Source organism: Citrus sinensis, chromosome 4 (genome assembly GCF_022201045.2).
Source record: "Citrus sinensis cultivar Valencia sweet orange chromosome 4, DVS_A1.0, whole genome shotgun sequence".
In the NCBI taxonomy this organism is placed as follows: Eukaryota; Viridiplantae; Streptophyta; class Magnoliopsida; order Sapindales; family Rutaceae; genus Citrus; species Citrus sinensis.
Window position 1 is genome coordinate 7,521,604 of NC_068559.1, and position 23,631 is coordinate 7,545,234.

General features: G+C 31.3%; 1 protein-coding gene across 1 annotated transcript; it reads left to right on the forward strand.

Moving 5' to 3' along the window:
• Positions 1 to 21,743: 21,743 nt before the first annotated feature.
• Positions 21,744 to 23,299, forward strand: LOC102631326 (ornithine decarboxylase 1B, chloroplastic-like). Its single transcript, XM_052439845.1, has 2 exons — positions 21,744 to 21,800; positions 22,029 to 23,299. Exons 1-2 carry the CDS (start codon positions 21,744 to 21,746, stop codon positions 23,199 to 23,201), a joined length of 1,230 nt encoding a protein of 409 aa, XP_052295805.1. The 3' UTR covers positions 23,202 to 23,299.
• Positions 23,300 to 23,631: the final 332 nt, after the last annotated feature.

Below are 23,631 nucleotides of genomic sequence, written 5' to 3' on the forward strand. Positions count from 1 at the left end.
TATGCATGATGTGCTCAAATTAGCTAAAGGACTGAAGTAGTCCTTAAATGGCCTCTCATGTGGTTGCAAATCCATTTTATTTTTAACTTGTTTGTGTGTGCGAAGTATTTTTTCTAGTTCAAGGTTTATAGGTTCAAGATTAGGTAATAATGACCTACGACCATGCATGTAAAGAACAAAAAATAAATGGGAACAAAACGAATAAAAAGAAAGAAAAATGAGAAATTACGATACTAACCTTATCGCGCTATTACAACCTTACTATAAAAATATACAAAAAAATACGTGAAATAAATTAGCTAAAAAAATTAGTAAGATAAACAAAAATTACAAAGAAGAAAAAAAATAACTTGAAAATTAAATTACAGAATTTTAAAGAAGAGAAAAAGAAAAAAAATACTAACCTTTAAATGCAGATTCACTTTTTTTTTCTTTTTTTTAATAAAAAAATTACAAAAAAAAATTAAAAGAAATTAATCACAATAATTGATTCTACGAATTAAAATAATTTACCTCCCCGGCAACGGCGCCAAAAACTTGTTGTGCAAATTTTATTGAACTCGCAAGTGCACGAATCTATTGTAGAATAGATTAATGGTGACGAGTGTCGATCCCATGACGAGGTGGATTTTAATTGTGTGTAGAATTAATTTTCTAAATGGGTAGTTGGATTTGTAGTGAAAATGATTTGGATTATCCTAAAATTCGAATTAAGATGGCAAGAATAAATTGAGGTGAAAATCTATTAAATTGACGTACTTGGGTATCTGGATCCGTATCAATATGTACCATGGGCTAAATATTCCTTATTAATACAAATTGAATCATGAGGGGGGAATCCACACCTCATGAACCGCACTCTAATCAATATGGTGCTAAGGGCTTATCGTGCCAAATAATAATAGCCTTGTACTAGGGAGCCGGTGAAACCAAGGCGTTACTAAACAAGATTATTATTATTTGTGGACGAGAAGTCAAAACATCCATAAAAACTAGAGGGGAAGAGAAAATAAATTTACCAAATAAAGCCCATGACACATGTTGAGACTTCACCTTCAACCCAAGCTTGAAAGAAAATTAGCTACTCATAATTGAACTAGGGGTAAAATGAAAATTTATTAAAATACATAGAAAATACAAGATGGAGAAGGAATTACAGAAATTGGAGTCCAAAAATGGATTCAGAGATATCAAATTGGGGGGAGAGAGCCCCTTTTTTTATAGATACATTGAGTAAATCATGGCCATCAGATTGAAAACATTTCAGACGCTCAAGATTGTGCCACGTCATCAGTCAACAGTACGCGGTTTGACCACGCGGGTGAACAATAACACGGTTTGACCCAGCTTGAACAATGACGCGGTTTGGTTGAAAATAATCCTGTGTAATGCATATACCGTACGCGAGATTTTTGGTCCACTGATATGCTGCCACATCATCGATCAACAGTGCATAAGAATTTTAGTCAAACAGGATCGTAACACCTCATCAGTCAATGCCACATCATCGATCCGTTTATGTGAACAATATCGTGAACAGTAACGTAGCAGTACCGTACATGTGAATAGTATTGTACATGTGAACAGTGCCATTTTTCCTTTTATTCTCCTCCTAAGGTTTTCGACCGTCCTGAGTTCAAAAGTAATGTCTGTTTTGCCGTTTGATATCTTGTTCATTGTGAAAGGACTATGATGCCCCTAAAATACATAAAATACTTAATTATAATACAACACACATAATTAAATGACAAGAAGTTTAAATATATAAAAGTAAGGGTGTTAATAAAACTTGAAGTGTAAAATGACGATTTTCTCCTTTATAAATATACATTTTTTAACACTCAACATCTACTAAATTGTGTGATTGTTTACCTTGCCAGTCATATTTAACTACTGCCGCCTAAAATTCACAACAGAAAGAAACTAAAAATAAGAGATATATTGAACTGAAGATTGGTTGGTTACTAATAAGAGATTTGAGATCTAATATTTTCATTGCAAGTACACCTTGTTTGGCCTATAACTTTTGAAGTCACGCATCCCCGTTTACCACTTATGGGACCTCATCAATTTCTCTCCATGTAAGCTGTCCAAATGACCACACAACATACAGATCATCAAAAGATCTCTTGCAAGCTTTCATAAGCTACAATCTCTAATTTCTTAATCTCTTGATTAGATAGATAGGGTCGTTGCCTAAGGAAATTACAAGCACATCGCGATGCCGAAAGACACAATCTAAGAGATCATTATATCGAGTAGTTGGATCATAGTCTCTAATCATAAAAATGGTTGCATTCTCAACAGTGCCAACAATGAGAAATACACTAATCTACATGTGATGTGTGAACAATGATAGTTGTGTACCCTAGTCAGTAGTTAGGTATGAATAAGGGGGCATGAAATACATATGGTGAAGCTGCAACAATGGTTAAATTGTTAGGTTAGGGACAATTGAGCATGCCATGATGTTGTTAGGATCTCATATAATCCTTTATGGCCTTGACCTGTAAATGGACCTTTATGAGCCTCTAAAATATCTTTTAGACCATGACCAATCCCCCAGTTGGTCCTATACATGTGCCCCGCGATCAGGAAAAGAATTGCAATAGCTAAATGATGGGGGGTTTTGTTGAGTTCACGAGGTCAAAATTTTTGAAGCGGCAAGATTTCGAAGAACCCTTTTAGGTACTCGATGTAGGTGTTGTACTTTCTCTCCATCATCAGCTGATCTCCATCTTTCCGATGGTTCGCTTGGAGATATCCAATGGGCTAAGCAAGGTGAGGCATGGCACACGCTTGTTGCATCCTTATAACACGGCAAGAGCGCGATCATTTAATTGCTTTCAAAGAAACTGATGTGAGTGCAGAGAAAATAGCATTTAGTCACATGACTTATATATATCTTTAAGTAGTCACTATAAATATGTTATTTGAGCATTAAAAAAATACACATTATTTGAAAAAGATAGTAGAAAGAACTTGCGGAATTAATACATGGTGTAAAGTTATTAAATTAATAATAAGAGATAATTAGATAGAAAAATTTGGCAAAAATATGGACATAAACAAGATAAAACCGATGTCAATTTATTCACTTAATTGAAATACATATATATTTTAATTCATATACAGTCGAGACTGACTTAAGTCAACTTTTCATTTTCCCATTTTATACCTCATCTTGTCTGCACTTTTTAGCATTTTACAAATGATAATGATTCAATATAAAATCTAGCAACAGCAAAAAAGCTAGAGAAAAGGAAAGAGAAGGGAGTCTACGGAACGGTATTTCCGTGACACTACCTCATGTCTGGGCCGTAACTTTTAATTTTAGGCCAACTATCGCCATTAATTTTCCCCTTATGGCCTCAACTAGTCAATTTCTCTCTATCAGTTAAGGATTTAAGCTGTCCAAATGGAAATGGCCACACAACATGCACATCATCGACAAACCTCTTGAAGCTTTTGTAAGCTATAAACTTTAATTTCTTTACCTAATATTGATCAGATAGGGTCGTTGCCTAACGACATTACATGCACATTGGATTTGAATGCAGCAGCACTAGTTGTTAGAGGCAAAAGAGTCCCGACTGTGACAAAAAATGGCGGGCTCCTTCATGGAGCCAGTAATATCTAAAGACCTAGTTAACATAGTCCTCGGAAAATGCAAGCCAAATCTTATTGAAGTTATGTTAACAATATAGTGATGATTATTGTAGTGATAGAATTTAATGAGATATTCTATCATCCTAAAAAGCAATATATTTCATGAAATTAACAAAAGTTTTCAATATAGTGAAGATTATTGTATTATTGTTTATAATACAAAAGATATTATATAATATTTACATAAACGCAACTTTTGGGGTAGGAAAATTTTATGTCTTGATAAAGAGGTAGTTATCATGACACACTCTTGTTCATGCTCCATTTTGATTACCTAAAATTTCCTTTTGGTGTCTCAACGTAGCCCTCTAAAATTAATGTTACAATCTTTGATAATTAGCTGACAAGAAGGCTTCTATTTCCTTAAAAGCGTCTCTGGCATGTCATTTTGAAACACAGATTAAGACATTAGATTTGATAATATTGATGTTGCTATATATAGCATGCATGATCAAGAAATATACTAATCAATAACTTAGAAATCAAGTAAAATCCTCGCATTTTTCCTTGGAAGCGTGACACAACCATTTGTCATTTTTGTAGTCATATGTGTCCAACATTAGGGCTCGAATACATTGCTGCAAATTCAGAAGAGGAAAAAGAAAAATTCTATCTAGCTATTTGATCATATTAATAAATTGTTGATTTTCAAATACACAATTATCAAATTCAATAGCCTCACAATAAGCTGTTGTGTGATTTTGTCCTCTTGATTTGCAATGGCAAAACTAAAAAATTCATAACGATGCCCTCCACTAATGGCTAAAGATTTATGTGTAGTCAAGAATGCATATTTACTGAAAGGAAAAAAAATCATTTTGTAAGAAATTAGAATAAAAAAAGTCATGTCAGTAATAAACATAATTTAAAATTCAAATCAAGCATGGCCGGCCACAGGCTCCTAGACTTTAAGTGTTATTTGAACATATTTTATTTGGTCTACTTTAAAATTTAAAGTTCTTCCTAATTGTACAAGTTTTTCTTTTGGGTCTGCCTAAATTACAGCTGATGTAAGGTATAGCTGCCTTGTAAAATTTTATTCAGCCCCTATACGTTATATTATTTATAATTTATTCATAAGTATTATAAAACTTTCTGTATTGTAAAATTTAGTTAAGCCCCTTGTACTCTATTTTATTTCATTGAAACCCTTAGAGTACCAATTCGCCCCTATAATTTTAAATTCTCAAAATACACTCCATTTAATTAAAAAATATAATAATTATTAAATGAATTATAATTATAATAATTATTTTATTATAACTATAAATATAATTATAATTTTTAAATAGATTATTATTATTATTATTAACAAGAATAAAAAGTCTTATAATTAATTAATCTATTAACAATAATTAAAAATAATTTTTTCGTTAAATTGTTAATGATAATAATTAACAATAATTATTATTAATAATTAATTTTTGAATAATAATAATAATTAAAATAAAAAAATAATAATTATGATAAAAATTAATTAAGGATTTTATAGTAATTTGTTACAATTTAACTTAGTCTGATTTTGATTTTAAGACAAAGTAAACACATAAATTGTAATACAGATCATTCTAATTACGATTTTTGCAGTTGAAGTAAATAAATTATTCTGATTCTAATTCCTCATTTTGATTATAGATATTCCTATTCTAATTCATTATGTTTCCAACTAATTTCGATTCATGTTTAGTGAATCCACTATAAAATTCATAATACTTATGAATAAATTATAAATTATATAGAGTGATCTAATTGAATATAGAGTGGTTTACAATTTTATAGTTCCCTAAACATGAATCGAAATTAGTTGGAAACATAATAAGTTAGAATCGGAATAGCTGTAATCAAAATGAAGAATCGTAATTAGAATGAGCTGTATTATCATTTATGTGTTTACTTTATCTTAGAACTAAAATCAGAATGAGATAAATTGTAATGAATTACTATAAAATCCTTAATTAATTTTTATTATAAATTTTATTTTCTATTTTAATTATTGTTATTATTATTATTTAAAAATTAATAATAATAATAATTATTATTAACAATTTAACTAAAAATTTATTATTAATTATTGTTAATAGATTAATTAATTATAATACTTTTTATTCTTGTTAATAATAATAATAATAATCTATTTAAAAATTATAATTATATTTATAGTTATAATAAAATAATTATTATAATTATAATTTATTTAATACTTATTATATTTTTTAATTAAGTGGAGGGTATTTTGGGAATTTAAAATTATAGGGGGCGAATTGATACTCTAAGGGTTTTAATGAACTAAAACAGAGTGTAAGGGGCTAAACAAAATTTTATAATGCAGAAAATTTTATAATACTTGTGAATAAATTATAAATAACATAGAGTATAGGGGGCTAAATGAAATTTTATGGCGCAATTCTTAGGGGATCCTTTTCTTTTAAATATGTTATATATTTGGCCCATTTCTTTATTTGTTATATGTATTGTAGAATTGAAAGTGGTGCCCAAAATCATGATTTAAGTTCTATTATGAATTAAGGTTGGATAGTTGTAACTTAAAAGTTATAATATTAAAGTGTTTAGTAAACACTAACTGTTGTAACTTAAAAGCTATATTAATATGATCTTTCACTTATATGATGAAAAACTATATTTTGATAAAATTATTATTTAAAAATTATGTGTGCTACATGCTATTAATTTTTGTGTCATAGTCATAGTTTTTTTTTTTTCTATAACAATTATAACTTCAAAGGTACAACACCTTAATCTCAAATAAGACCTTAATTGATCGACATAATTATCCATCTCATAGTCTTAAAATTTCAAAAATATCAAGCCGAAAGTCACTGATTTTTAGCTTTTTAATTAGCCTACCAATTTTATATAGCATTAGGCAAAAAACCAGAGGCCTAGGAAAGAGTGAATTGAACCGATGGCTCTGTTCGGGTTCGGATCGGTTTTAATTCTTATAATATCTGAATATTCGATTTATAAGAAAAAACATAAGTACCGGTTCGGATTTCGGTCCAATCAACTAAACCGAATAACCGAACCGAAGAACCAGGATGTTTTTGTAATTTTACCAAAACATGAAATGTGTTATATATTAATTGGCTATGCAAAATGATTATAATAAACTTGCTCATACCCAACTGGTAGTTTTATTTTGTGTTGTAACTATTGCTATTTTTATTTTTCTTTACAACTGTATGTTTATTTAGATGGAGCATTGGAGTTTAGATTTGTATTCTTAAATCATTATATTTCATATTTTGTTAGTAGTAGTTAGTAAGACAGTACTGATAAATGTGTTTTCAATACTTTATGTTTATTATTAGTATTTGTAATGAAATCACGATGAACTGATTACTGAGAAAAATTATTTCATTAATAAGGCCCAATGGGCTAAAAATTTAGAATTTAAAATAGGCTTAGAAACAAAAAACCAAAGCGAATCAAACCGCCAAATGGATCGGTTAATGTTCGGTTCTTATTCGGTTCTTTTTATAAAATAATCGAATTTAATAGCTTCTTTGTTTTTGATCTATATGTAAGAAGAGATCATGCAAATTTATTTTTGAAACTATTAAGGTTTTCTTAAATGAACTTAAATAGGTTCAGTTGAGTTGGAGTTACTTGATCAACAAAATTTCTTCATTATTTGTAGTAATTTTTTAATATTTGCCTCAAACAAGTATACTAATTTAAGTCATTGCTTGAAAACAACAAAGAACAATCTATTCTTGAAACTTCAAATAGTTGATCAAGTTGACAATGAAACTATTATAGTATGTGCCTTTTTTAAAACTAAAAATAAGTCGAGGACAATTGAGAATCATTAATTCAATCAAGTTCAATAACACTTATTATTTTTCATTGAGAATGTTTTTCAATTTTATTGTAGAAGTCCTAGATAAAAGTTTTAGGTCTGCCACTGAAATCAAGCGTGCATGTTAATAAAAGTTAGACAATGATTTGGGCAGTGGCAACAACGCTGAAACAAACTAAAGTTAAAATTATTCATTGCAAATTTATGAGAAATGCCATCGATGTTCAAGGGTTATAGGAAGATTATTTTTCAGGATCTGAAAAGACTTGTTACTAAATGAATTGGTATCTTAAGATGACAAAAGGGTGAAGTCATTAAATAATTTTGGGTATAGACCTAAAAATGGAAAGATCGATAATTATTGTATTAAGATTGGATAATATTGAAAAATCAAACCACCAAAGTTGATCTTTTCATTTCAAAATTCAATAATGGTGCTTACCTACAAATAAAAGGGAGAGAAAGAGCTTTAAATCCATCCCATCATTTTAAGAGCAATTGTATGTGAAGCAATTTGAGAGATTTGAGAGAGCTTCTACTTGAGTGTTCTAGTGAGGATCCAATTGGGTGTTTTGAAGTTTTGGATTTTGAAAGTTTTTCTGACATTTGTAAATTCTCATTTATTAGTGAAATTATTTTTCAGTTTTTGTTCGTAGACGTAGGCTTTACATTAGACCATATAAATTATTGTGTCATATTTTCTCTGCGTTTATCTATCATCACATTTATATTTCTTCAGAAGTTGCAGTCACCATAATATTGATAATTGCTCAACTCGGGCTTCCGCAACAAGTGATATCAGAGCCAACGGTTCGTACTTAGGGTATATGATACTATTTACGTATACAATACTATTTACGTATATGGTACTGTTCAAGAATACGGTAAAGCCAACAGTTTGTAATTGGAAGTATCAAGAGCATGCAATGTAGTTGTGTAGATAAGTATATGTCTAGGAAAGTTTTGTCAACAAGGTTAGAATTGTCTAAGGAGGCTGGATTTTAAGTGAGACTGTTGTGATCCTTTCAGTCTTTCCTAGGAATTTTCATAGTGCATTATTGATAACTCTATGAAATTAGAGTTATCATGACACTTTTAGACTCAAAACAATATTGCTTAGAGAGTAAATGATGTGTTTTTATTGCATGAAAACCAATATGGCAAGTTTGGATTAGTTACATTTTGCACGAATATCCATTTAAGTTTATTTTTAATAAATTGATTTCATTTTAGATCATTTTGTGTTCAAATTATGTGCATGGTTATAGGTGATAAAAAAGCTCAAGTTTTATGGATGGAATACTGTTGTAGCAGACTTGTAGAGATGACAAAAAAACTTGGCTGTAGAGGAATTAAAACAAGCCTGAAACAATGAAGATATTGTAGCCGTTGCTGCAGTAATCCTGTAGCAACGACAGACTGGATCTCGTGCACGATAACTAAAAGATTGTGATCCGAGGTTTAAAAAAATGTAAGATACACAACTACATGCTTTTGGTTACCTTAATTTCAAGTTATAAAAAGAGTACATATGAAAAGAAAAAAAAGGAGAGCCGTCAATCAAGGTAAAATAACAAATAAAAACAAAAAGAAAACAGAGAAAAAGAGAGATATGAAGGCTGCAACAGAAGATTCAAGGAGAAAAAGGAGGAAATATTGCAAAGACTAAGTGGAACTCAATTCCTCATCTTCTTTTCCAATTTTTCTTTATCTATGGGAATTTATTTGATGGCTAAAATGACTTTTATTACTGTTTTATCGTAAATCATGAACAAAACTTTATTTTGGTTGCGTGATAAACAAGCTTAATGGTTATTTGACTAATATATGTGTGTTGCTATGAATTTGCCGCATCACTTTGTCTTGATTTTACTTATTGCAATTTCTTATTTTGGCTGACCACCTATTTAGTGGATACTAGTTAAGAAACAACCTCAAGAAGGTTTGACTTAGTGGAACAAATCAAGCTAATACATGGTTTTATCTTGGGTTTCCCAAGTTGAGTTAATCTCAATTTGAATAGGGTCATGCTTGATTTAAAATTAGTAAAGAACTAGACATAGGATTCATCTTGTAATTAGAACTTAAAACGCATAATGCTATATCTAATGTTAGCATAACAACTGGTCATTGTTAGGTTGTGTTTAGATATAAGATATCCAACATGTGAAAGTTGTGGATGCATGGGGGATTCTACCAAGTGCTGTAGTAGATATTGTATCAACAGTTTCTTAATTGAAAAAAATAGTAAAAAAATTAAGTGAGTTTAATTACTCAATTACTCTATTTCCATTGAGCTTGACTTTGTGTTTGGCTTGAGAATTTTCCTTCTTACATTTTGTTTATTTTCAATTTTAATTTAGTTAGTTCATTGGTTTTATTTATTATTCTCTTTTAATTTAGTTTGAAATTGCACTGTTAAGATTGCTGTAGCAAATCTGATAGCGTCAATTCTTGTGGAGACGATCTGAATACTCATCAGTATATTACTTGTTATGTACACTTACGCATTGACATCTATAGCAATAGAAATCACCCAAACATTATCCATATAAATAGATACGTAGACATTGTTCGTTCGAGTCAAACTTTAGTTTGGTTGGCATGGTGTTGACATATCACTCAGATTAGTGAATTTTAGATTCGAATTATATTTATCATATGTGTCTTAACAACGGTTGGTTTTCTAGGTTCAAAGAGCTGGACGAAGAAGTTGTTTTTATAGGCAATTACAATGCTTATAAAATTATGGGAATAAGTTCAATCCAATTGAAGAATCATGATGACTCAATCCAAGTCTTGACGAACATTCGTTATGTACCAAGTTTGAAGAAAAATTTCATCTCATTGGGAGTTCCAGAATATAAAGGACTCCCAATTATAGCACTGACGGTGATGAAAGGCATAAAAAGAAATAACTTGTACTATTTTTAAGCGAGTATAACTATTAGATCGACATCAGCAGTTCTTGGAAAAGATTCAAATTCAGAAGCAACTAAGTTATGGCATATATATTTGAGACATTTTGGTGAAAAAGCTTTACAGACTTTCATAAAGCAAGGCTTATTGAAAGGTGCAAATTCTTGCGAATTAGAATTTTATGAACATTATGTTCTAGGCAAACAGATACATGTAAAGTTTGGTTCAATAGTTCATAATACAAAAGAAACTTTGGATTATGTTCACAATGATGTGTGGGGACCTATTAGATCAGCTTCTTTAGAAGGTATGCACTATTTTGTTATTTTTGTTGATGATTATCAAGAATAATGTGCGTGTATTTGATGAAGATTAAGAATAAAGTTTTAGACATATTTCTGAAATAAAAAAAAATAGTTGAGACTCAGACTAGTCAAAAGGTCAAAAGACTTTGCTCAGACAATGATGCTGAGTAATGAAATGATTTGTTTCTACAAATATGTTGAGATGAGAGCATTATGCTACACTTCACTGTTCAAGATACACCACATCAGAATAGGATGGCAAAATGCTTGAATCAAACTATATTGGAAAAAGTTTGATGTATATTCTCTAATGTTGGATTGGGTAAGGAATTATGGGCTAAGGCATGATGTGTAAATTAGCAAGTATACTAGTCGGCACAAGTAATATAATGAAGAGTAGAGTATCGTCCCACAAAGATTGTATATCCTATTAGTTATTGAAATTATTCTAATTTATTTGAACAATCAAATAAGCAAATTTAGACTAAAAATTAAAATAAAATAAAATAACATAAAATTAAATAAGAATGCAGGCAGTAATAGAAATCACCAAGAGATTAAGACAATAGGACATCCGATTTCATCATAACCAATCCAATTTAATCCTACATCTATGCTATTGAAGTTTATTACCCATGTTGAAAGTGAATTCCCTAATCTATTCAATATCATCTCTCGAGTAATATCAAAAATACCTTCACACATTAACCCACTATATCTCTATGTGAATTTAAATATGCAAATATTCATTAAGCTCCATGGAAATTCTTAGAAAAATTGCATGAATCACGTTGGCACATCTCTATCTTTCGTTTAATTCATGACATCCATTACACATAGCAACAATACATAAATCTCCTCTCGGTCTCATTATATATCTTCAAATCATTCAAATATTGGCAAGATATTTAAAAGTATTAAGCACAATAATAAACACTCAACCATGAAAGAAATAACATAGATTTATGGAATTAAATCTTTATAGTTAGGCTACATCATAGCCCTAGTAAAATAAATTAGCTCATAGGAATATAAAGAGAATCCATGAATTTAATTGGAAACATTCAAGTAAGATAATAGAAAAGAGGAAAAGAAAAACTCAAGAATTAAACTAGGCTCTTGCTCTAGATCTCTTCCGACTGCTCTCGGTGTTTCTTCTAATTGGTGCCCCTACTGCTTCCTTTGTTCTTTCTTCGGCTTGTGGTTTCTCTTCTGTCAATTCCTTTTTTTCTCTCTTGGCTTCCCCTCGTTTCTCTCTGCTAATTCTTGCGGCTGCTAATTCTTCTTTTTATATTTCTCAATCAGTGGCCTTTAAGTCTTTTGGATGGAAAGTTGTAAAACAAAAGCCAGCCGCCTCCATGTTTCATGCACATGCTTGCCATTTTAAAACCATGCAAAATATTTGCTTCCTCAATTGATTACAATGTATTAGGGATGGCAATGGAGAGGAGAGGGGAGGGGACCAATCTCCCCATACCCATCCCCGATATTTTGCATATGTCTCCGTCCCCGTCAGAATTGCTTGAGAGAATCCTCATCCCTTCCCCGAATAATAACAGGGGATCCCCGAGGGTCCCCAGTCCCCGAATAACTAATAGTCTAATACATTTTTTTATTTTCGATTTTAAATTAATCATATTAAAATAAAAAATTCAGATAAAAATAAAGTTCAAAATATATCTTACATTAATATTGATCCATTACAAAATCACATTCAAAATATAAATTATTAAAATAATTATCTTTATCAATGACTCAATCTTCATAATCCTACAATAAAAAAAAATTATTTTTATATCGGCAATAAAATAAATGAAATAAATGTAGATACTTAATTAATATTTTTAATAAAACTATTTACCTCCTGCTCGTCCTGCTCCACCTGTTCTTCCTCGAGAAATGTGGCAAATTGAGAGATAGCCTCAGATTTCAAACCTAAAACAATGAAAATGATATAAGTAACGTAACTTATAAGTGCAAATATTAATAAATGTATAATATAATTACAATGTAAAATAAACTCATACTGCTATTGTAAGCTCGTAACCAACTTTGACAGCACATTAAGGCCTCCAATGTGCTTGGATGAAGTTTATTACGGTATGGGCTCACAACTCTACCACTGGTGCTAAAAGCTGATTCAGAAGCAACTGTTGTAATTGGAATTGCCAAAATATCTCTAGCAATTCGAGCTAATGTAGGATACCTATTAGCATTTGTCTTCCACCAACTCAAAATATTAAAATCTTCCATCCGAGGTATAACTTTCTCATCCAAATATGAATCTAATTCATCTGCAACAATTGCACAATCTCCATTGTTTACATAATCATCAAAACCTGTCATCCATTTGGTTGCTTTCTTATAAGAATCCCCTGTAGATCTAGTAGAAGAACTACTACCAGTATAATCAAAGTAATAAACAGTTGGTGAAAACTTCAATTAATATTCTTCAATTAATTCCCGGCAAAGGGTGACCACTTTCCCAACATACAACTATTTTGATATTTATTATTTTTAACAATATTTATAATTTTGTTATTTATTTATTAGTAATTTTAAAAATAAAAATAAAATTAAAAATTAAAATGGGGAAATGGGTAGGGGATGGGGATTCCACCTCATCCCCATCCCCTCCCCGAATAAAAAATTAGGTAAAATATTTTCCCCGTCCCCTCCCCGAATAAAAAATTGGGTATAAAATTATCCCCGTACCCTCCCCGAATGGGAAAAATCCCCGAGGGTACCAGTTCCCGTGGGGATTTTTGCCATCCCTACAATGTATGCTCTCCGCGTGCATGCCACATTTGTCAACTAAATCTTCGAATCTTGCCTCCATATGATTGCATGGATGATCATTAATTAAATTAAATCTTCCTTGATTTAGTTTTTTATTTTTTTTCTTCCACAATCAGTAATTATTTCCATTAAGCTCCAATTTGTTTTCTCTTTTCGCTTCCTTTCACTTAAATATTCCCAATATTCCTACAATGATAAAATATAAAAATTAAGACAAAAATAATATAATAAAATATAATTTAACATAAAATTAAGTTATGGAAGCATTAAAATAATATGAAAATTATTAGCACATCAAATACCCCCAAACTTAACATTTGCTAGTCCTCGAGCAAAAATAAAAATAAAAACTATGAAAAGAAAATCCTAAGTAAACCACTTTTACAGGTGATCGCGATTGCATTTAGCCTATGCAACAAGCCTTTAAACCCCTAGGCGGCCCTAAAGGACGAGTTATAGTCTCATGAGGGTTTCCAGCGATGGTACCCACAAACATCATAAAATATGCCTAAAAAATTGCATAAAGTATATAACTCAAAGAAAATTAAAAGTATTGGCAAAGTTCTATTTTAATTCAATGGTTAGCCTTATCTTATCTTGGATCCCTATGTTGTGTGTGAATCAATTCAATCAAAATTCATTATCAAAATCTTCAATATCAACAGCCCTTATATTGAATAATAAACAGAGTATGTCATACTAACCTCATCATCTTGATCTCTCTCTCTCTCTCTCTCTCTCTTTTCAGTGGCATAAATTTGCATTTTCTTTTTATTTTTCTTGAAGCACATGCTTTTTTTTTTTTTATCCATAGTCAGGAGCTTTCACTCTACCCTTTAAGGTAGCCTTTTTCTCATAGTAGATTATCTTCTATATACTGGTGGTACATAAGCCCAAATTACTCAAGGATAGCTTCACTTGTAAGGGTTATAGGTAGCTATTTCTGACTATGGTGTCTGGGTACTTAAGTAATGTAAAATCAAGGTAAACAATCATTTACTCAATCTAAAATTCTCAACTCAAGCTGTATTAATCTCAAATCTCAAGTCAAAATTATGAAAAAATCGATATAAGTGCGCAAAATATTTAAAGAATCACAATCAAGATTAAACTAACACAAGAATCAAGTATAAACTAAGACAATATTCATCCATTTCTAAGAACCATATTCATTTTCAACCATAAACTCATCGTAGGCATTAAAATCTCTTTTTTTATATATATAAAAAAATGAAAGCAAATATTCCCACCCCTAAACTTAAAATAAACATTATCCCTCAATATAAAGAAAAAGAAAAGGAAAAGAGAAACTCCCCCAATTTTGCACTTGAAACTGTAAAGTTCTAGCTGAGTCGTTGAAAGGCCTGTGGAAAGTTAATGTTCATCGACTCCCAAACTTGTGCAAAATCCTAAAACAAAATAAAATATGTAAAAGAAAAGAAAAAAATAAGGAAAGATAAAAAAAATGACAATAATAAAGTTTAGAAAGCTTGGGTTGTCTCCTAAGAAGCGCTTAATTTATAGTCATTATCTTGATTGTCTCTGGCCGTCATTCAGAGCTAGACAACTCAATAGCTATCTTGTGCTTATTAAAAGCATCATCCAAATAAGGCTTCAATTGATGACCATTAACCTTGAATGTGCCCTTTGTATCATGTGAAACTTCGACCACGCCAGACGAAAAGACTTGTGTTATTGTAAAAGGAGCAGACCAACGGGATCGCAACTTGCTTGGGAAAAGTCGAAGTCGAGAATTATATAACAAAACCTTTTGGCCAACCTGAAATTCACGTCTAAGTATATGTTTGTCATGTCAATATTTAGTGCAAGATTTATAGATTCGAGCATTCTTATAAGTTGCATTGCAAAATTCATCCATTTAATTAAGTTGCAATAATCTCTTTTCTCCTGCTGCTTGCATGTCAAAGTTCAAAATCTTCATAGCCCAATATGCCATATGCTCAAGTTAAATGGGTAGATGACATGCCTTTCCAAATACTAGATGATAAAGAGACATACCAATAGGTGTTTTGAAAGTTGTTCGATAAGCGCAGAGTGCATCATCTAGTTTTGTCGACCAATCCTTCTGTGAAGCATTTACTGTTTTCTCTAAAATTCTCTTTAATTCTCGATTAGAGACTTCAACTTGGCCACTAGTTTGTGGATAGTAAGGGGTTACAATTCTATGTGTGACTCCATATTTGCTCAAGAGGGCTTCAAATTGCCGATTGCAAAAATGTTTCCCACCATCGTTTATAATTGCTCTTGGAGTGTCAAACCATGTGAAAATACTTTTCTTAAAAAAATTCACAACAACCCGAGCATCATTAGAAGGCAAAGCAACAGTTTCGACCCACTTAGAAACATAATCAATAGCTATCAGAATATATTTATTCTTAAAGGAAAATGGAAACAGACCTATGAAGTCAATTCCTCAGACATCAAACAATTCTACTTCAAGAATATTGGTTAGTGGCATTTCATTCTTCTTTGAAATGTTACCAGTTCTTTGACACCGGTCACAAGCAGCAACAAAAGCATAAGCATTTTTAAATAAAGTGGGCCAATAAAAACCTGGTTAAAGCACTTTTGTTGCAGTTTTGGTTGTGCCAAAATGTCCACCAACTTCACGAGAATGACAGTGCTGTAGAATGCTTCTCATCTCTTCTTCCGGGACACATCGTCGAATGATTTGGTCTGAACAGTACTTATACAAGAACGGATCTTCCCAAAGATAATACTTTACATATGAGAGGAATTTCTTCTTCTGTTGATATGATAAATCAGAAGGAATAATGGCGCTCGCTAAATAGTTCACAAAATCTATATACCATGGTGCGTCACAAGTTTGAAGGACCAATAGCTTTTCATCAGGAAATTCCTCGGTAATTGAAACCACTACATTTTCCCCTCACTCTCCTTGCTCTAATCATTTCAGATCATTTCCTGTCCCAAATCTCTAAATCAAATTCTTGTAGTAAAAGTACCCAATGGATCAGTCTTGGTTTTGCATTTGCCTTTGTGAATAGATACTTGAGAGCTGAATGATCAATGTAAACTATCACCTTGGAGCAAATCAAATATGAGTGGAATTTTTTAAGTGCAAACACTACGACCAGAAACTCTTTCTCAGTAGTAGCATAATTCAATTGTGCGTCTGTCAGAGTTCAACTTGCATAGTAAATAACATGCAACATGTTTTTATTTCGCTGCCCCAATAACATAATCATTTGCATCACACATAAACCTCAAAAGGTAGATCCCAATCTGGAGCCATAATAACTGGCGCTGAAATCAATTTCTCTTTCAAAGTGTTAAAAGCCTGCAAACACTCATCGATAAAATTGAAAGGCACATCCTTGAGTAAAAGATTGAATTGAATCGTATACCTGCTCACTTGTATATAGAAGGCCATGAAGATATAATCGTATACCTGCTCACTTTGTCGATATGGTGGCTTATGCACTTCTAGTTATAGATAATGAAGTTCTTGCCATTTACAAAAAATAGTAAGTAATCCTGAAAGTGTATAGTAGAAGCAAGCAATAGATGAAAAAATGTAATCTCTTTATAAAAATAGAACTTGAGAGTTAGTTACACTACCCAAAGAAAAGAAATCAATTTAGTGCAAATGGGTATACGTATTGAATGAAGGATTTTCTGATAAGAATGAAATTCAATACAAGGCTATATTGATAGTGAAGGGTTACACTTATAAGGAAGGAATAGACTATAATCAAGTATTTTTCTAGTTGTGAAACATTCATCTATTCAAATTTTGCTAGCCATGGTTGCGCAATTTGACCTTGAACTAGTTTAGTTTGATGTGAAAACTGCATTTTTACATGGTAATTTGGAAGAGGAAGTCTACATAACTTAGCCAGATAGATTCAAAGTTGCTAGAAAAGAAAATTGAGTTTGTAAATTGACAAAGTTTCTTTGTGGATTGAAACAATTTCCGAGGTAATGGTATAAGCGATTTGATCGGTTTATAAAAGGTAAATGTACACAAGAAATAAATTTGATCATTGTGTGTATTTTTGCAAACTACAAAAGGGATGCCTCGTATATTTGCTCTTATATATTGATGGATGTTAATAGAATCTAAGAGCAAAGACGAGATTGAGAAGTTGAAAACTTAACTTAATCAAGAATTTGAGATGAAAGAACTAGATTAAGGTAAAAAGATTCATAGCTGGGAGATATGCAAAGATATAGCTTATGGCAAAGTTAGCTCTTCTCAGAAGCAATATTTGAAGAAAGTACTCTAATAGTTTAGCATGATTGAGTAGACAAAATCTGTGAGTACTCTGTTGGCTTCTCATTTCAAGCTTTTTGCACAACTATCTCATTCGACAAATGCGAAACAAAAATACATGTTGCAAGTTCCATATTCAAATGCAGCTTGATGTATGCAATGGTGTGTACAAGACTTTTTGTTAGGAGGCACAACTATCTCCTTCAATAACTAATAATAGTAGTAGTCGAGACTTTTTGTTGAAAAGCAAAAGTTGCTTTAATTAACTAATTGGTTGTGTTTGGCACACTATATTGCATTACAGTATATTGTATTAGCATTGTATTATTTTAAGACTATACGATATTTACTTATTTAGTGTTACATTGTATAACATTATATAAATAATAATAATTTATATTAAATTATTTTTGTAATTATTAATATCTTACAATTTTTTTTCTTGTTTTCTTAAATTTGTTATTTAAATTTTATAAAAAAATGTATAATACACACCGTTGGCCCCCACAAACCATTGCCTCCGATCACATTTTAACATCTATTGACAATCATTTTTTTTACCATTGGAATTATCATCGTCGAATCTATACAATTATACATGTATCATCGGAAAAGGAGCTTTCATTAGCTGTAAATATTAAAATTTTAAATAAATCTTTGGATTAAATAGATTTTAAAGTAACAATATATATCTCATGTCTTAATAATTTAAAATTATTTTTATATAATTTGAAAATAATTTAATTTTTATATATTTATTTTAATATTATGTTTCTATTTATTTCAAAATTTAGTTTAATATAACATAAGATCGTAAACTAGTAAAATATTTTTAAATATTAAATAAATAAATAAATATATATATATATATATATATATATATATTGTTACATTTATTTTAATATTGTACTTATATTTAGTATAAAAATTGGAGTCAATTTTTTGAGTTAGTAGAGTCAAACAATTTTTTTTATAAGAAAAAAAAGGATCTTGATATTCTTTATTGAAAATATGAAGATCTATATGACTGTTTTTCTGAATTTTGAGTGTGTAAATATTATTTTTCCTAAATTAAATAAGTTTTATGTTTAAAAATTAATACCATATGGCATAACTCTGAGGGGCGTGATGGGTTCCATAATGCGGCATATGCAGCACTAAGTTTTCAGATGTAATGCGCGCTATTTGTATTGTCAAATATTAGACAGATTTCAATCAATACGGGCCTACCAATTATCCTCTGCAATGCAGCTTGCCAAAATGGCGAAAGTTAAATGATACTGTTTGTTTCAACTATTACTTCATAATTGAGAGAGGGCTATGGTTATGTTGGAGCAGATCTACGATGTAGCATAAATTTTCTACACATATAAAGTGATAAATAATAATAAATTTATTATAATTTTAATTATATGATTATACAAAATATTTTATCTTAGAACAACTCCAACATAACCAAATCCTTAATAGAGATGTCAGCACGGACAAGTTGTAAACATAGAATATTTGTTTGTTTATTGGCAAATTCCCACCACTTGATGTCGTTTTGCTGATAATGCAGAGCACATAATGATATCTCACTTGATGTCGTTTTGCTAATAGTGCAGAGCACATGATGATATCTTTATTATCAACAAGAATACGTGTCCCCAATTCATGCACCTAGCTCCACTAAGGCTGTGTTTACTTGCTGGAGTGGGAGTGAGGAGTGTGGATTCCTCCCACTCCAGCGTTTACTTCCTTAAAATGGGAAGGGAGTGGAAATCCCACTCCGTGGGCCCCACTCATTTTTGGAGTGGGGAGTGGGAGTGGGAATCCACTCCCACCTCTCCCTTTTTTACCCTTTTATTTTTTTAATTTAATATTTTATAATTAATAAAATAAAATAAAAAATATTATATTTACTTGAATAATATTATTATATTTATTTGAATAATAATATTATATTTAACTAAATAATAATTTGTATTGATTATAAGTTAAAATTATTTTAAAATAATATTATTATATTAATAGAGAATTAATAAATATAATATTATTATATTTATTTTAAAAATAATAGTACTATATTTATTTAATATTAATAATAATAAATAGTTTATTCTAAGAAAATATTAATTTTGTACTAAATAATATTATATTATTATTTTATATAATAATAAATTTAATATAATTATATTAAATAAAATAAAATAAGGCTTCATTTTATATTAAAATTAATAATTTATTGTTCATAATTAAGAATATTAATAATTATAATAAATTTACAAATATAATAAAATAAATATTATTCATTAAATATATTTTTTATTAGTTTTGTAATTAAAAATTATAATTCTTTAAATAAGGATAAAATTGTAATTTAAAACTATTTACTCCCAATCTAAGACAAAGTAAACGCATAAATTGGATTCTGATCTCTATTTCATACTTCCATTCCAGTGTAAGTAAACAACCCATTCTCACTCCCACTCCACACTCCCAATCCTAGGATTCCCACTCCTCAGAATTCCCAATCAAATCCAAAAAGTAAACGCTACCTAAATTACAACCACACAACACAAAACATCATCACAATCGAAACCCATTACCCTGGCAGGCTCATACACACACACATACATGTAGCATGGGGTGATTCAGCCCCATCTCCATGTGGGTCAAACCAAACCCACCAAAACCAAACCCTAGCACATTGCCATCCCTAAAAGAGTCCAAACCTCACCGCCCATATTATTTTTATTATTATAGCCGTTACTACCCAAAAAAGCTCAATCAATCAAAAAACGATATTCACAAACAAGCTTCGATACGCATATGATCAAAGTAAAATTTGACTTAGCTTCAATACATGAGCATTCTCATTCACAAGGCTAGCCTAACCGATAGCATGAACTGGACAATGTCAAAACAATTGCAGCCAAGGGAAAAAGAATAACCTCAATGGGATTGTTTGACATATTTCTTGAAAAACACAGTGCTTTGCGCTCATACACTGCTTTCGAAATGTACATAAAGCAGCAATAGTAATAGTTTCGGAAGGAAGCATAGTAGTAATTAGGTATCACCCGATGCAGGGACGAAGCCAAGTGTTCACTCATATCAGTCCTTGCCAGCTACTTCTTCATATTCCACTGAAATTAAATTGCATAATAAACAATCAGAGAAACTGGCAATGTTAAGAAAACTTATGATTTTGCTCACTATATTGTTAACAAAACCTCAAGTAGACTATAACCCATTTGAAAACTATAATTTCAGTGGAAATTTTTAATTTTGCTCAGAAAATAAGACCGATGTAAACTTATTTAGTTAATTAAAATACATATGTATTTTTATTCATATATGGTTAAGATGGACTTAAATCAACTTATTATTTTGTCATTTTACAATCTTCTCAGCACTTTTTAACATTTTACTAAAGATAATGATTAAAAATAAAATCTACTAACTCCAAAGAGCCAGTCTTATTATATATATATATATGCTAAAGAGGGATAAATTTTAGAATACCTTAAGATACCATGTAAGTTATACAACAAGTAAATATATTATGATATTTGTGTATTTATTTCAAAGAACTATTTTGAATTGATGGTTAATTGATTATATAAAATTCAAATATACATCATACATGCATCAATTGATTGTATTATAAAATTTCTCAATAAGAGGATCTGGATCATGATATTGAATAAATGAAGAAACTAATATATATATATAATAATTTTTAAATGCAACTGCCCTCATTTTTTTAATACAGATACGCCGTTAAACATGTGACTTATTGGAATTATTTTTTAATGCACTATAAAGTCATGTGGTTTAATAGCATTAAAATCTCACTTTACTAAGCCGTATTTGTATGGAAAAAAATGAGGGCGTCCGCATTAGAGATGAATTATATATATATATATATATATATATATATATATATGTAGAATCCAATGAGCAATATTTCACACTTTAAAATTAAATGGGAACGAAGGAACTAGAGAAAGGGAAAGGGAAAGGGAAAGGAGTCTGGAGAACGGTATTTCCGTGACAATATCTCGTGTTCGTCCCATAACTTTTTAGGCCACCTATCGTCATTAATTTTCACCTTAAGGCCTCAATTTCTCTCTATTAATTTAAGCTGTCCATGATGGAAATAGCCACACAACATACACATCATCAACATACACAATATTAATCAGATGGGGTCGTTGCCTAAGGAAATTACATGCACATTGGATTTGAATGCTCCGGCACTAGTTGTTAGAGGCAAGAGAGTAGGCTCCTTGAGTTCATGGAGTCAATAATTCTGAAACGACAAGAACTCGATGAACCCTTTTACGTACTGGATTTAGGTGTCGTGATTTCTCTCTATCATCAGTTGATCTCCAACCTCCCGATGGTTCACCCTTACTACGCCGTCAAGTGCAATCCCGAACCTGCTATCCTCGAAACACTTGCTGCTCTCGGCTCTAACTTCGACTGCGCAAGCCCTTCGGAGATTCAAGCTGTCCTGGCCCTGAGTGTTTCACCCGATCGCATTATTTATGCCAATGCGTGTAAGCCAGTGTCTCATATCAAATATGCTGCAAGTGTTGGAGTCAACTTGACAACTTTTGATTCGATACAGGAACTTGACAAGATTCGGAAGTGGCATCCGAAATGTGAGTTGTTGATCCGGATCAAATCCCCCGTAGATGGTGGAGCAAGGTATCCGTTGGATTCCAAATTCGGTGCCAATCCTGAGGAAGTCGCCCATCTTCTCGGAGCCGCTCAGGCTTCGGGGCTTGCTGTAATTGGTGTTGCATTCCATATAGGAAGCGAAGCAACAAATTTAGATGCATTTCATGCAGCCATTGCTGAGGCTAAAACGGTTTTTGAGACGGCTGCTCGGCTTGGAATGACAAAAATGCGTGTCCTGGATATTGGTGGCGGCTTTGCATGCAACCCAGGATTCCATGAAGCGGCTTCAATAATAAAAGATGCTATTCAAACTTATTTCCCAAACGAAACAGCGGCTGGACACTTGAGTGTCATTTCAGAGCCGGGCCGGTTCTTGGCAGACACGGCTTTCACGCTAGCTACTAAAGTTATAGGGAAACGCGTCCGAGATGAACTGAGAGAGTACTGGATTAACGATGGGAAATACGGATCATTCGGATGGCTGTCAAGCGAGGAAGTGATTGCTAAGTGCGGTGCTCATATTCTTGCTTCCGCCTCTCATAGTAATAATCGGACCTACAGGTCGACGGTGTTTGGGCCAACGTGTGCTGCAGTCGATAAGGTTTTTACAGGTCATCAATTACCGGAGCTTGAGGTGAACGATTGGCTAGTGTTTTCCGATATGGGTGCTTATACGACTGCTTGTGGAACCAATTTCAATGGATTTAACACTGCTGCCATTCCAACTTACGTAGTCCGCTCGGATCCTACTAGCTAATAGAATGCATGTGACTATTTAGCTAGTGAAGTCTTAAGGCAAATATTGCAGCTTTGCATATATAACTCTATGATTAAGAGTGTGTTTTTTTCATTTAATGGCTTTAGGTGACTTAATGTAACTGGTTAAGTCAATCGGAGGTGTTTGTCTTTATCGTTTAACGAGATTTTTAAAATAATTTTCATGGAATAAAATAAATCAAAAAATTTTAACTTTTTATTAAGTGGAGAAATTTAAATAAACCAATTAATTTCTAATGTAAAAAATATCTCTATTTTATTATTTATTTTTTATACCTATCCCAAAACTCATCCGTACACATGTATCCATTAATAATCTCTTTCTTTATTTAAACATGCCCATGGTAAATTGAGAAATGTTGTTGAATGTACTTTTGGTGTGCTAAAGGCCTGTTTTCCAATTCTAAAAA